The following is a 16,299-nucleotide window of genomic DNA, read 5'->3' as shown; positions in this document are numbered from 1 at the left end:
ATGTAAATATTGCAAACTATGATGCTAGTCAGCAAATGTAGTGGTTGCCTTATGAAAACGATTTTTTTCCGTTGAAAATTCTTGTGAATAAATGCTTAAATCCCTTGGTTAAAAGCAAAACAACTGTGCCGTTAGCATTTATTTGACGTAAATATTGCAAAATATGATGCTAGTCAGCAAGCAAATTAGCGGCCGCCATATGTAAACAAAGAGCTTTTTCCGTTAAAATTTCTTGTGAATAAATGCTTAAATCCCTGAATTCTTTATAGATGTGGATGTAAAACAGTCTCGATGGAAATGGAAAAAGTTAGCGTAACTAGCTTGAAATATTTATGTAAAATGAAAGACAACTTCCCGTTTTTTCCTTTTAACCAATAATCTAGACTGTTTTACGTTCATAGCTTTAGAAACTCCGGGATTTACGCATTTATCTATAAGAATTTTCAACTTAAAAACCTCTCTGTTTTGTGATGGCCGCCATGTTGGATTTTGTATCCATACACAATTACGTAACTTTACACTCAAATAATCGGATAATTTTCGGCCAACAGCCCGTTTTTTAGCAAAAAAAAAAAAAATTATATAATATTTTGACAATTCAGCATCCATACAAAAAAAATCATCTTTTACATATTTTATTTTATGTAACTTTTCCATCTAAAAACAATAAGGGCCAGATAGCCGGCAAGATGTGCTGAGGCAATAGTGACATCAGAATAGCACACTGCGCGAATGCTATTTTTAGACCGTGACGTCGCCATCGTAACCCGGAAGTGGGTTAACATCGACATGCCCTCGCATAAAACCCATGTTATTATGGCTTGTTTTCTGCCATTAATCTTTCAAAAAAGAACAAGCCGAGTAAACACTGCTGCTATGGAACTTGTAGAAACGACTCTAGACATTATGACAAATGAATGATATTTTCTTCATACGTTTCCCGAAGCCAAAAAAGAGGGAACAATGTGAACAATGGATCAACTTGTGCAGATGCCCAAAAGACCAGTTTAACGCCAACAAGGTGAAGTAATTCAGAAACTGCTCCAAAATCAACAGGGAGTGACTCAGAAATGCCCCAAAATCAACAGGAAGTGACCCAGAAATGCCCAAAATAAAAAAATAACCCAGAGATTCCTCAAAGTAAATAGGAAGTGACCAGAAAATGCCCATAGGTAACAGAAAGTGACTTAGAATGAATAGGGTGTGACAAGAAGTGCTGAAAATCAACAGGAAGTAACACAAAATGCCCCCAAATCAAGAAGAAGTGACCCAGAAATTCCCCCAAATCACTAGGAATTGGCCCCAAATCAACAGGAAGTGGCCCAGAAATGTCCCAAAATAAAAAAAAAAATAACCCAGAGATTCCCCAAAATCAACAGGAAGTGACCCAGAAATACCTCAAAATCACTAGAATTGACAAGAAAATACTGAAAATCAACAGGAAGTAACCAAGAATTTGCCCCCAAATCAACAAGAAGTGACCCTGGAATTCCCCAAACTCATTAAGAATTGACCCAAATTCAACAGGAAGTGGCCCAGAAGTACCCCAAAATAAGAAATAACCCAGAAATTCCCCAAAATCAAATAGGAAGTGACCAGAAAATGTCCCAAATCAACAGGAAGTGACCCAGAAATTTCCCAAAATAATAGAAAGTCACCAGAACATGCCCAGAATTAACAGTATGACTTGGAATCAACAGGAAATGACCCAGAAATTCCCCAAATTCAACAGGAAGTCACCCAGAAATAGTTAGGAATTGACCCAAAATCAACAGGAAGTGGCCCAGAAATGCCCCAAAATCAAAAATAACTCAGACATTTCCCAAAATCAAATAGGAAGTGACCAGAAAATGTCCCCAAATCAACAGGAAGTGACCCAGAAATTTCCCAAAATAATAGAAAGTCACCAGACCATGCCCACAATCAACAGGATGTGACTTGGAATCAACATGAAGCGACCCAGAAATACCCCAAAATCATTAGGAATTGACCCTAAATCAACAGGGAGTGGTGCAGAAATGCCTCGAAAATCCCAAAGTAACCCAGGAATTCCCCCAAATCAATAGGATGTGACCAGAAAATGCCCCAAATCAACATGGAGTGAGTCAACAAGGATGTCTGCATGCACTTTAATTGCATGTAACCAAAAAGTGACATTTTTGCATTTGTTGTCCAACTCAAGAGCACTTGACTTATTGACTGAGTATGAGTTAACAAAAGAGCCTTTGGTGTTTTCTCACGCCGAAGGTTTTTACAATCATTTCGTGAGCTTGAGAGCAGCTAATCCTGAGATGTGGGCGAGGAGGTCGAAGCGGCGGCAGCTAAGCAAACATCTGGCTAGACTGCTGCGTGACACGGATGAAGGTGGTCCTGCGGCTCAGCTCCTTCAACTTGGCGGCGCCCACGTACGTGCACGTGGACCGCACGCCGCCCAGCACGTCACGGATAGTGTCCTCCACGTCGCCCCGGTACGGCACCTCCACCGTGCGGCCTTCCGACGCCCTGAAAGCAAATCGAATGTCGGGGATTCCCAAAAGTGCCCGATGGTGGGTCCAATTTGGCCAAAACGGAGTTAGCCCACTGTTGCGCTACCTGTACTCGGCGACGCCGCCTACGTATTTCTTCATGGCCGTGTCGGAGCTCATGCCGTAGAAGAGTTTAAACTTTTTGCCGTTCTTCTCGATAATTTCGCCCGAGCACTGGTCGTGACCCGCCAGCATGCCGCCCATCATCACAAAATCGGCGCCCGCGCCTTTAACGGACAAACGACAATATTCAAGTCTCAAGCTTAGCCGTTTTCACTAGTGTTGCAACAATACCATTTATTTAGCTTCCGATTCCAACAGTATGGTATCGGCTGATAATGTACTGATATTACGTTTTTGTGTGTTTTTTTTTTTTAAATATACAGTGGTAAGAAAAAGTATCCGAACCTTTTGGAATTTCTCACATTTATGCACAGGGCCGGCCCAGGCCATTTGGGGGCCCTAAGCAAAATAATGCCCATATTTTTGGCCCACCATTTCGTCACAGTGTACTGTGAAACCCATACATGCAATCCAACCCATACGTCCATATTTTGTATATCAATCAGATTTTGTTGCACTGCATACTTTAAACTTCTCACCCCAAATGATTGTCAGTACTTACAGTAGATAGCGCCAAACCTTTTTCTAAAAGAGGAAAGAAAGAAGTGAAGGAAGAACTTTTATTTTTTTAAGCTTGTAATCAAGTATCAAAACTCACAAAAGTCAAGTAGAGCAAACTGTAGTAAACAAAATAGAATATAAATTAAATAATTGGCAGATTGTGGGGCCCCTTAGTGGTCAGGGGCCCTAAGCAGCTGCATAGTCTGCGTATAGGCTGTTTATGCATAAAATTACCATCAAATGTGATTTGATCTTTGTCAAAATCACACAGATGTAAAAACAGTATCTGCGTTAACTAAAACCACCCAAACATTTATAGTTTTTCATATTTTAATGAAGATAGCAGGCAAACAATGACAGAAGGGGGAAAAAATAAGTAAGTGAACCCTCTGTCTAAGGAGACTTAAAGAGCAATTGAAACCAATTTTTACCAAACAATTTAAGTCAGGTGTGTGCCCAATCACTAATGAGTGGTTTAAAGCTGCCCTGCCCACTATAAAACACACACCTGGTAAGAATTGTCTTGATGAGAAACATTGTCTGATGTGCATCACGGCTCAGTCAAAAGGATCAAGATTGTTGATTTGTATAAAGCTGGGAAAGGATGCAAAACCATCTCTAAAAGTCTGGATGCTCATCAATCGACAGTCAGAGAAGCTGTCGACAAATGGAGAGAGTATGGCACTGTTGCTTCTCTCCCAAGGAGTGGCCGTCCACCAAAGATGACGCCAAGAGTTCAGCGCGGAATACTCAGAGAGGTAAAAAAAAGAACCCCAGGATCTCTGCTAAAGACTTACAGAAATCACTGGCACAGACCAATATCTCTGTGCACACATAAACTATATGTAAAACTATGGCCAAGAATGGTTTTAATTGGAGGACTCCATGAAGGAAGCCATTGCTGTCTAAAAAAAAAAAAAAAAAAAAAAAAAAACATTGTTGCTCAATTAATGTTCGCAAAAAGGCAATTGGACACTCCACAGAAGTTTTGGCAAAATATTTTGGTGACTGATGAAGTTAAATTGTTTGGGAGTAACACACAACGTCATGTGCAGAGTAAAAATGGAACAGCTCACCAACATCTCATCCCCACCGTAAAGCATGGTGGTGGGAGCATCATGATTTGGAGCTGTTTGGCTGCCTCAGGGCCTGGACAACTTGCAATCATTATTGGAAGAATGAATTCAAAAGTTTGACAGACATCCATGGAATCTGACTGAACTACAGCAATTTTGTAGAGAGAGATGGGCAAAGATTAGTACTGATCGATTTGCCAGACTTATCGGAAACAACAGAAAGCGTCTGGTTGAAGTTATTGCTGCCAGAGGGAGGCCACAAAATATTAAAATGTGATGGTTCACTTTCTTAATTTCCCCCCTTCTGTCATTGTTTGCATGCTATCCTCATTAAAATATGAAAAACTATTAATGTTTCAGTGGTCTTAGTTAAAGCAGACACTTTTTTTCATCTGTGCGATTTTGACAAAGATCCGATCACTTTTGATGGGGATTTTATGCATGAACGTGAGAAATTCCAAAAGGTTCAGATACTTTTTTTTATACTACTGTACTGTAAGTATCTAAGAAAAAAATACTCCAGTAAAAGTACAAAAGTAATTGTTTTAAAATTTATTTTACAAGTAAAAAGTTAATGTATTTTATCCTGATTCTAATATATATACAGAGATCTGAGCCAATATTCCAAGAAAGAACCAAAAAAAATCATTGACTGCTCAATTTTATATAAAACTGCAGGATGGAAAAAAAACAAGCAAAGTAACGTGTAACGCAAGTGACAATTTGAAAACTGGAGTAAAAAGTACAGATAAGTGCAGTAAAATGTAGGGAAGCAAAAGTAAAAGGTAGCACTTCATATTTGTATTCAAGTAAGATACAGATACACAGAAAATGTACTTAGGTACAGTAACAAAGTGCTTTTACTCTGTTACATTCCACCACTGGTCAGACAGAAAGGTCAGACGATGCGCGGAGCTGTAAAATATATAGCGGAAAAAAACAGACAAAGCTGAAAAAGCGATTTCTGCTTTTGCACCCCTCTTCAAAATAAACTGCTGTATTTGAAGCCAAAAGAACTGTTGTGTTTGATAGAACAATATGTCTATATGCTGCAATAGCAGATTCATGGCGCATTAAGCCCCCGAACTATTTTTAATTTGTCGATTTTACTCTGGAGACCCCCATTTACAGATGTCGCGCAACCGCTTTTGTTTCAACCCAGCCATAAAAAGAAGCTCAGTAATTATATTTATTATTCGAAATGTCAGTCATTTTTAGCTTAGAATCATTAATTGATATCTAATATTTAGTTTAAAAAAAGAAAAATGACTTTATAAAATTATTCACTCACATATTTTAAACTTTCAAACAAATTACGTCACAAAAAAAAAAAAAAAATTGTTACTGTTGCATTTTTCCCAATATTTTAGATGATAAATAATCGATCCGAACAAAGAGAAACTGAAAAAAAAAAAAAAAACGTTTAAACCGCAACCACTCTGTGATGTTTGCGATTTCTGCATCGCGACCCTTGTTATATGACCATGTTTCACCCATAAAATCCCCCCCAAATCCGGCTGTGGCCTTTCACAGCTGTGTCTTGACACTTGGTGATGAATGCTACGTTGCTATGTTTTTGGATCGAAAAGAAGTAAGTACGCGATATCTCGTTAAATCATGGCGTCTTTAATTATGTTCTCTCATGCTTTCACCTCCAGTTAGGGTTTTGCTGTTTTTTTTTTTTTTTTTTTTCAAATGCCCTCCTGTTTAAATATTTTTTTCCAGCTTTCCAATGATGTATCACACATGCATATAGGATCATTTTAAAATTTGGCCAACTTGGGGGTCTCAGAGCGGAACTTCAAGTCACCTGAGTGTTTTCCGCCAAATATAAGCATGGGCGTTACCGGGGGTTGGGGGGTGGTGGCATTCTGCCCACTCACGGACACGCTCTGCCCACCTAAAGAAAACTGGATGTAGTACTAACGGCAGTCTGGGCACCGCGTATGGTATCCCATTCATATAGTACTGATGTGTTCTGAGTTTTAACCTTTGCGTTGTTACCTCCACTTTCACCTTAAATAAATAAATAAATAGTTTTAAAAAATGAAATGAAATGTTGTTTTAGTTCCTAGGGGGCGCTACACACATTTACGCATATTTTTATTTTTTAAATTTTTTTTCTACATTTTATCAAAGTTTTCACCAGTGTTCACCTGGCTGTTGAGTTTGGTAAGTTTGGGGGGCCCCGGGGTGGGGGGGGATTGGGGGGGGGAAATCCCCATCTATGCTAAAGCCACCCTGGCCCTGTTCACATTTGTTCCGCCACTGGCAGGAGGGATGGCAGTTAATCAATGAACGATTTTGACGTCTGCTGTGATAAACTCATTTAAATTCATGGTTGTAGCATCAAAAAACCTTTCATCGCCCCAAGAATGACGCAGTTTTTTTTTTTTTTTTTCAGATTTGACTTTTTTTTGTGAGAAAATGTTACAAAAATAACATTGAGAGTAAAGCAAATTTTTCATCATTAAAAGTCTCACCCTAACAAAATACATGCATTGTCATCCAAAAGTAAATTGCAATTTACGAGACAAAAACAATGATGTGACTCACCAAAAGCTTTGGCGACGTCTCCGGGGCAACTGCAGCCGCCATCCTGAGCACGTTGCCACATAAAAAACATAAAGAAACAGTCAAACCTTGACGCGGAGTAAGGGCGCCCTCTGCTGGCCTACAAACGTGTCCTTTATTTTTTTTGTACGTACGGAGATGATGTGTCCCTTGAGGCCGTGTGCTGAGTCGGCACATTCGATGACGGCGCTCAGTTGAGGATAACCCACGCCTGTCTTGATCCGAGTCGTGCACACTGACCCTAAAATGTCCATGAGTTATGATATAGAATATTTCTTCTATTTATAATTGATAGGCAAACCAGTTTTGCCTTTACATTGACATCGCTGCAAGGGCGTAGGTTATGACTGAACAGTGTAGGGACGAAATAACAATAATAAGACCAAACAGATTGGGTGAACGAAGGTCGGTGCTACATTTCTCCCGAATATGAACTGAATATGAATTAAATGATAGGCTAAATAATCAATGCAAGATAAATCCCTATGATTTATACTAACTTTCATGTGTATAAGTTCAAGTGATACACCATTCGATTCAAACTTTTGTTTTCAAAAACTACTAAACAGTTTGATAACTTCCAGAATAAAGGTCTGTATTTTAGGAGCAAATTTAAGTTACAACAATTGAGCATAACTTAAATCAGGAGTCCCCAAACTACGGCCCGCGGGCCGGATACGGCCCGCCTCCACATTTGGCCCGGCCCCCTGAACAAATTAACAGTTGAAAAAATGGTGTCTGTAAATAAGTCATGGATATCTACCTCATAACTATCGCTTAATTGTATTTTTTTTGTTACTGTCGCATTTTCTCCGATATGTTAGATGAAAATAATCGATCAAAACAAAGAAAAATCCAAACAAACAAAAAAAATTTAAAGGGGTAAATATATGAAAAAGAACATCTTGACCACTCCTTGATGTTTTCGATTTCTGCATCGCAACCATTTTTATTTTAACGTGTTTTACCCATAAAATCCCCAAAAAATCTAGCTGTGGCCATTCAACTGTGGCTGCCGGCAAGGTTACAGTCATTACGGTAATGGCAAAAAACTGTATAATTTACGGTAAACTACTATCAGCTGTGGTGACCGGTAAGTTTACCGTAAATTTCACAGTGTAAATGTAATTTCAGCCAATGTTCCCTCTAAACTGCGCGCGTGCGCAACCCGCACTGTTTGCACACACTCAGTGTACAAGAAAATCCATGAAGCGCAGAAAAATAAAATTCAACAGAAACGTATTATAGCAGCAATAGGACTACTGTCTGTTAGCGCCGCAATGATATGTCAGCGCCACACTCCTATTGGTGCATTCGATACGGCAACGTTACTAGGACAATTGTAGGCGCCGCTGTGATGTGTTAGCACGACACTTATACTGGTGCGTTCAATACGGAAACACGGCGCTCCCAATTGTGCTTTCGATGCGGCAACTCGACGCTCCCGTTGGTGCTTTCGATGCTGCAATGCGACGCTCCCGTTGGTGGAGAAAAGTGAGTTTGACTCCAGTGCTAATGTACTGAAGCAAAATTCAGCAGCCAATCTTTGCAAGCGCTACACAACAAAATTGTTTTCTGTACCATTTTGCAACGTAACTCAATGAGCGACAGGTGTCGAGAAAAATGCTTTCAAATAATGTTTTGAACAATATGTATTCTTGAATTACAAACATTTCTGACCTTTCAAAGCTATTTAAAGATTATATACTAATATATACTAATTTATTGCTTGAAATAAGTATTTTAAGTTTATTTTCCATTAGCCATTTTTCAAGAAATCTGAGCGAAAAATTTCTTGAAGCACTGGCAGATAATTTCACTTATTTCTTGTAGATTTACACTGCAAACACGGGAATTTAACTAGTTTTAAGGAGGCGTGTTTTTGCAGTGTAGCTGCTCAGCAGTGTTGTTAATAACGGCGTTACAATATAACGGCGTTACTAACGGCGTTATTTTTTTCAGTAGTGAGTAATCTAATTAATTACTTTTCTCATCTTGGCAACACCGTTACCGTTACTGAGGATGGAAAGGCGTGTGTTACTATGCGTTACTATATTGATTGAATGATGCGAGAAAAGTCTGAAGGAGACGGACTCACCGAGACAACAGAGCAGAGCAGGAGTGGGGAGGAGGCAAAAAAGTTGTGACGCCGAGCAAACGCGGCGCTAGGTGGCTTTGATAATACCTGACTGTAGCCGATAGCCTACAAACTAAGCTCACATGATATGGTAGACATGGTAGATATCACATATATATATAGAACTACATGCGAAATGACAGACACGGCGGCGTTAGCAACATGTCCAGTATAGGAACTAGATGCGTTAGTAAACAGCCGCCATCTTAAAGCAGTAGACTTCTTAGGAAGGCTCTGTTGTAGAGAACCTTCCTAGCGAACCTATGGAACTTTTTATCTAAAATACTCCAAAATCTTGACTTGAATCTATCCTTAAATGATGAAACAGTTTTAAAACTTCCACATGTCAAAAGTAGACAGAAGGCAAGTAATTCAACTTCACATTGTGTGACCAATGTTTTTTTGTTTTGTTTTTGTTTTATTTTTTGAGGAAAAAAAAAACAAAACATGAAAATTATCACCAGTTACTTTGCCAAGTAACTAATTACTCTTACATTCAGGTAACTGAGTTACTAACGCAATTACTTTTTGGGAGAAGTAATTTGTAACTGTAATTAATTATGTTTTTAAAGTAAGATTAACAACACTGCTGCTCAGACACAGAGAATAGGAATCTTGGGTGTGCTGATTGTCTGAACATTTTTAATGTGGGAGTTTGATATACTGTGATGCATTGTGGTTTTTTAATATGTTTTATTTATCAACTCACCCATGCCTCAATTGGACCTTACCCAGGCCAAAGCAGGACTCTCTCATATAACATAGTACACATCTCATGGACAATAGGGATGGGCGGATCGATACCAAAATATCGATATTTCGATCCAGCGCGTTAAATTTTAGGTATCGATCCCCAAGCAAAAGTATCGATATCTGGAATTAATATATTATATTTTCTTTGTCAATTTTTGGGTATATTTTTGTGCACACTTTTTGTACTACTTTTCCCTTTCGCATTCTAAACGCCCTAAGCAGTGCACACACATAAGCAGTGCACCGGCGTGTGCTCCCGCCCCCATTCACGTCCCTATCCTGTGTCGAACAGCATGCTTTTCCTCCGCCCCTCTAATGCCTAATTTCTTACTTAACCTTATTATTTCTTATTCATTTATTATTATTTCTTGTGAATGTATGTTTCATATTTTTATTTTTTCATGAAATGTTTTTCCATATTTTTTTATGTTACAAACAATTAAATGCTTGATTTCTTATGTTTTGTTGCTACTTATTTTTATTTTGTTAAGGGTCTGTTTCAATTATTTCCAGATCTGTTTTTTTAAATTTATTTATTTATTTTTATTATAATTTTATTTTTATTTCAAAATCTGTTTGAAAATTGTGTTAGTAAAATAAAATTCAAAAACGGCAAGTGACTATTGATTATTGGATTTGTTTTTACTGATCTACCATTTGAGAGCGGTAACATGCTACTATTAATTCGTTCTTTAATTAGATCATAAAATAATTTAGATAGATTAAAATTTGATCAAATACAACGTGTAGCAGGGAAATGTTCTGTGCATATGAATTTAAGGGTCATGGTTAAAGAGTGAAACTGACTAATCAGAGTTTGTTGTTGATGGATTGGTTTGTGAGTTTGAGGGAAACTGCTTTGCTCGTTATTAAAAGCAGCAGTTTTCCATTGCAAAGCATATTTGACACAAAGAGACTAGTTTTTGAGTGCTTGATGTAGTTGTACATTAGATATCATAAGAATGGCTGAGAACACTGCAGGGTTGTGGGTTGTTGTATGTATATATATATATATATATATATATATATATATATATATATATATATATATATATATATATACAGTGCCTTGCAAAAGTATTCGGCCCCCTTGAACCTTGCAACCTTTCGCCACATTTCAGGCTTCAAACATAAAGATATAAAATTTTAATTTTTTGTCAAGAATCAACAACAAGTGGGACACAATCGTGAAGTGGAACAAAATTTATTGGATAATTTAAACTTTTTTAACAAATAAAAAACTGAAAAGTGGGGCGTGCAATATTATTCGGCCCCCTTGCGTTAATACTTTGTAGCGCCACCTTTTGCTCCAATTACAGCTGCAAGTCGCTTGGGGTAGGTTTCTATCAGTTTTGTGCATCGAGAGACTGACATTCTTGCCCATTCTTCCTTGCAAAACAGCTCGAGCTCAGTGAGGTTGGATGGAGAGTGTTTGTGAACAGCAGTCTTCAGCTCTTTCCACAGATTCTCGATTGGATTCAGGTCTGGACTTTGACTTGGCCATTCTAACACCTGGATACATTTATTTTTGAACCATTCCATTGTAGATTTGGCTTTATGTTTTGGATCATTGTCCTGTTGGAAGATAAATCTCCGTCCTAGTCTCAGGTCTTGTGCAGATACCAACAGGTTTTCTTCCAGAATGTTCCTGTATTTGGCTGCATCCATCTTCCCGTCAATTTTAACCATCTTCCCTGTCCCTGCTGAAGAAAAGCAGGCCCAAACCATGATGCTGCCACCACCATGTTTGACAGTGGGGATGGTGTGTTCAGGGTGATGAGCTGTGTTGCTTTTACGCCAAACATATTGTTTTGCATTGTGGCCAAAAAGTTCAATTTTGGTTTCATCTGACCAGAGCACCTTCTTCCACATGTTTGGTGTGTCTCCCAGGTGGCCTGTGGCAAACTTTAAACGAGACTTTTTATGGATATCTTTGAGAAATGGCTTTCTTCTTGCCACTCTTCCATAAAGGCCAGATTTGTGCAGTGTACGACTGATTGTTGTCCTATGGACAGACTCCCCCATCTCAGCTGTAGATCTCTGCAGTTCATCCAGAGTGATCATTGGCCTCTTGGCTGCATCTCTGATCAGTTTTCTCCTTGTTTGAGAAGAAAGTTTGGAAGGACGGCCGGGTCTTGGTAGATTTGCAGTGGTCTGATGCTCCTTCCATTTCAATATGATGGCTTGCACAGTGCTCCTTGAGATGTTTAAAGCTTGGGAAATCTTGTTGTATCCAAATCCGGCTTTAAACTTCTCCACAACAGTATCTCGGACCTGCCTGGTGTGTTCCTTGGTTTTCATAATGCTCTCTGCACTTTAAACAGAACCCTGAGACTATCACAGAGCAGGTGCATTTATACGGAGACTTGATTACACACAGGTGGATTCTATTTATCATCATCGGTCATTTAGGACAACATTGGATCATTCAGAGACCCTCACTGAACTTCTGGAGTGAGTTTGCTGCACTAAAAGTAAAGGGGCCGAATAATATTGCACGCCCCACTTTTCAGTTTTTTATTTGTTAAAAAAGATTAAATTATCCAATTAATGTTGTTCCACTTCACGATTGTGTCCCACTTGTTGTTGATTCTTGACAAAAAAATTAAATTTCATGTCTTTATGTTTGAAGCCTGAAATGTGGCGAAAGGTTGCAAGATTCAAGGGGGCCGAATACTTTTGCAAGGCACTGTATATATATATATATATATATATATATATATATATATATATATATATATATATATATATATAATATGAACTTTCGATATCGGATCGGGATCGCAATATTTGGCCTTGGTATTACTTGGTATCGGAACGAATCCAAAATCACTGGAATCGCCCATCTCTAATGGACAATGAGATTTTGGTCTTTTTCATTTTAAGCGGGCCAAATCAATTATACTGTACTAAAAGTAAACTAATGAATATTTCTGCTGTAATTTCATTCTTTTAATAAGCCATGTAACTTGCTATTATGATCCACGGTTTTGAACAGGCGTGATACTGGTGTGTGGCCTCCGTGTACACATCTGATGTTGCTCACCGTGGTCCACAGTGTGCTCAGGGAGCTTGTGGGTCTTCTCAGACACATGAAAAATTAATGGGAAAATTGCTGGCAGCTATGGTTGCCAGTAGTTTACCGTAAAATTCACAGTGTAAATGCAAAAGTCGTTACGGTACTGGAAAAAAAAATCTGTATAATTTACGGTAAACTACTGGCAGCTATGGTTGCCAGTAGTTTACCGTAAATTATGACTTTGCCGGCAGCCACAGTTGAAGGAATTTGATGATTAATACATTGTCACCGTAGTTTTTTCTTTACAGTGCAGGCTACCAGAGCTGCTGGTATTTTGCCGTATATTATACAGACTGGTTTTTTTTGGTGTTTTGTGATATCTTTTACATTGTCACTGTATATTAACCATAACGGCGAGCTACTGCCAACCACAGCTGCCAGTATTTTACCGTAAATTTTACAGATTTTTTTTTAACAGTGTATCATTACCACATATGGGAAGACAATCGAAATTACCTATATAAGTGAACTCATTATATAATGCAAATAAGGTTGTTTAAAAGTTGGTGGGGACAATTTGAGCATCCTGAAAAGTTGCTAGTGTTATGTCCCTACCATCCCTATGCAAACCTACACCCTAGTACCACTGTAACTTTGAGACATCAATAACCTCCCAATTTATTTGGCTATAGTGTTATTTCATGAATTCTCCCTGTCTAAATGGATTGGATGTCTCTTGCCAACGATGGCATTGAAACAAGATTATTTAATCCTATTTAAGATTATTTCAATCATGTTTTATTTTCGATGCATTATTTTTGAATTGGTTTGGATTGGATTGACATAGACAGACGTCCAATCCAATTTAACAGGGAGGGGCCAGCTCCTATTACTATGATCAGTGACCCACTAGGTTGTGCTGTTGCAATACACAAACATCAATTGTTGAGTTTTTTAAAAATCTAATTATTTATAACAAGTTTGCATATGACACAGCAATGAAAGCTAAAAAAAAAAAATGCGCCTACCTGGTCCAATGCCCACTTTGATTATGTCAGCGCCGGACAAGATGAGCTCCTCCACCATTTCGCCCGTCACCACGTTACCCGCCTGGCGCCCAAAAGAAGCCAGAAAAAAGCAATATTAAAAAATACTCAAATAAAGTAGTGGAGTATTTGTGCTGTGTGTGTGCGTCTACCATAATGGTGTGTTTAGGGAACTTTTCCCGCACCGCCTTGACGAAGTGCACAAAGTGCTCGGAGTAGCCGTTAGCAACGTCCAGGCAGATGTACTTGAGGGCCGGCACGGCCTCGGCGATGGCGCAAAGTTTGTCCATGTCGCCACTGCCACTGCCTGAGCTGGCGGCCACGTGCTCCAAACCGAAAGAACCACATTTGTAACTCAAAAAATGCAAATCGCAGCACAACAAAGTGGGATTATTTTGAAAAACTAAAAGTTGGTTGATTTTGAAATTGTGCACTCATCACTATTGGTCAATTTCTGTGTGCTAATCAATCTACAATAACTTATACTTTGCCCTGTTGTTTTTCTGTCACACTGCGGCAAACGGCAGCGACGGACCAAGATAAACCTGCAGGTCGTGCAGAGCTTTTACGACGTTGGTTAAGTGATTTTAGTCACAAAGCACACTTACTTATTTAATCGGATAGATAAAGAGCAAACTATTGGCGGTTTTCCCAGTGGGCCTAATTATGAATTGTTTGCTTTATCCAAAGAAAATGCACTTACATTCATATTAACATTATCATTTTAAAGAAAATGGGTCAGTTGTACTTTGCTTGCTGAGCAATAGAGCCACTCTAATATTTACAGGTACTCCCCGGGTTCCGACCTACTCGACTTCCTTAACGATGCCGAATTCTCGTCCGATTTTTTTTGGTGGTTTTTTCCGTTAGTTGCGTAAACATTACCTTATTGAACCTGACAGTATGTTATTTTTTACTTTACTTTATTAATACGACGTGTTCTGTCCTCACTAAACATGAAGTTGTTCAGCTTGACAGACAGCAATCAATGCAATCCTGCTTTTTGAAGCTTTTTACTTGCTTCACTTTGGGCAATTTGTAAAGCTGTAACACACATACAGTGGTATGAAAAAGTATCTGAACCTTTTGGAATTTCTCTGCATTTCTGCATAAAATGAACATCAAATGTGATCTGATCTTTGTCAAAATCACACAGATGAAAATACAGTGTTTGCTTTAACTAAAATCACCCATACATTTATAGGTTTTCATTTTTTAATGAGGATAGCATGCAAACAATGACAGAAGGGGGAAAATAAGTAAGTGAACTCACTCTCTGCCTAAGGAGACTTAAAGGCCAAATGTGAAGTAAGGTTGGCCAAACATGTTTTTGAATAATATCAATGGCTAAACAATTATAAGCATATTTTCGTTATTTTTTGTAACACAGCCCTTCCAGATTCTTTGTTTAACCCATAGCAACGCCCTTGACAACGAAAATGCTTTTCTTCGACAAGCTTCGGAAATCTTCGGAATTGACGTCACACCGAGAACTGCGAGGAAAGTCCGCCATACACACAGTATTGTTGCATTGCTTCTCGGTAAGATGCCACGGCGGTGTGTGGCAATGTATTGTTCTCAATCTAAAGAAAAGTTGTATGAGTGGCTGAAGGATAGCAGGGCACGTAAATGGACATCTTTTGTTCGCACTAAGTGAATGAATTTCACGCCATCATCGAGTAGTGTTCTTGCTGTAAACACTTCGAAGATGCCTGCTTCCTCAACCAGTCTGCTTTTGATCAAGGATTTGCCAAAAAGTAAGTGGGATTTTTGGATAGATGACTGATGACTTTGTCAAAGCAGAGCTGCCAACTGTTGTGGGAATGAACAGTAGAAGCTAGCGACGTTAGCCGAAAGCTTACTCGTGGAAATCCCCGATCATAGTTGTTGTTGCGTTCGCAAGGTTAAGCGTGTTTAAATTGTGCCTCATCTACCATCTTGTCTGAAAGGGTTATTCCACTGTCAATCGGGAAAGGGGTGTGGATGTGCATATAAGCGGATCGGGATCGCGGTAATTCACGGTCACGTTGCCGTAAGAGACACACCACCGGTGAGTTTGTGCACATTTATTTGTATTTGTATTATGTATTTCCACCTTCATGCTTCAAGCATTGCATTGCTTTTGGACGGTTCGGCGTTTCTTTCACGGTGATCGCATGATATCCTTCTAGTTTGTGTTTTACGAGAGCCGCTGACAGGTGACAGCTGACAACTAGCGTGTTGGTTTAGCTTAGCCATTGAGTTAATCTCGCAGCGAATCAGCGAGCGGCGCAGGTCACGCAGTGAATCATGGGAAATGTAGTCTCGGGACAACACTGAAGTGGTGCTTTGTAATCTGTTCGCTTGTGTGAAAAAACTACATTTCTTCACGCCATTAGACGCCACTTCTACAGGCTCTATCTATCGCTCCGCACAGCCTGCCGAGAGCCCCAAGCTGTGTTCGTACTGTTAGCTCCACGTTAATAAAGAAACAGAGTTGTCAGCACGTCGGGTGTTCGATGCCTTTGTCAACAAAAAGCTCATAACAAGACACTATGCACGATCC

The 16,299-nt window shown here is 39.0% G+C and overlaps 1 protein-coding gene across 1 annotated transcript in view; it reads right to left on the bottom strand.

The window, feature by feature from the left end:
• Window positions 1-30: 30 nt before the first annotated feature.
• Window positions 31-16,299, bottom strand: part of LOC130910145 (GMP reductase 1-like) — a 28,620-nt gene continuing 12,351 nt past the window's right edge. Inside the window, exons 4-9 of the mRNA XM_057827146.1 lie at window positions 13,907-14,080; window positions 13,737-13,818; window positions 6,934-7,040; window positions 6,782-6,824; window positions 2,593-2,752; window positions 31-2,502 (exon numbers count right to left, since the gene is read on the bottom strand). Of these exons, the coding sequence (XP_057683129.1) occupies window positions 2,322-2,502; window positions 2,593-2,752; window positions 6,782-6,824; window positions 6,934-7,040; window positions 13,737-13,818; window positions 13,907-14,080 (747 nt within the window). The 3' untranslated portion in view covers window positions 31-2,321. The remainder of the gene's footprint in view (window positions 2,503-2,592; window positions 2,753-6,781; window positions 6,825-6,933; window positions 7,041-13,736; window positions 13,819-13,906; window positions 14,081-16,299) is intronic.

This window comes from Corythoichthys intestinalis, chromosome 22 (assembly GCF_030265065.1).
Source record: "Corythoichthys intestinalis isolate RoL2023-P3 chromosome 22, ASM3026506v1, whole genome shotgun sequence".
NCBI lineage: Eukaryota > Metazoa > Chordata > Actinopteri > Syngnathiformes > Syngnathidae > Corythoichthys > Corythoichthys intestinalis.
Note: the sequence above shows the minus strand (reverse complement) of the source record. Positions and strands in the feature narration are given on the sequence as shown.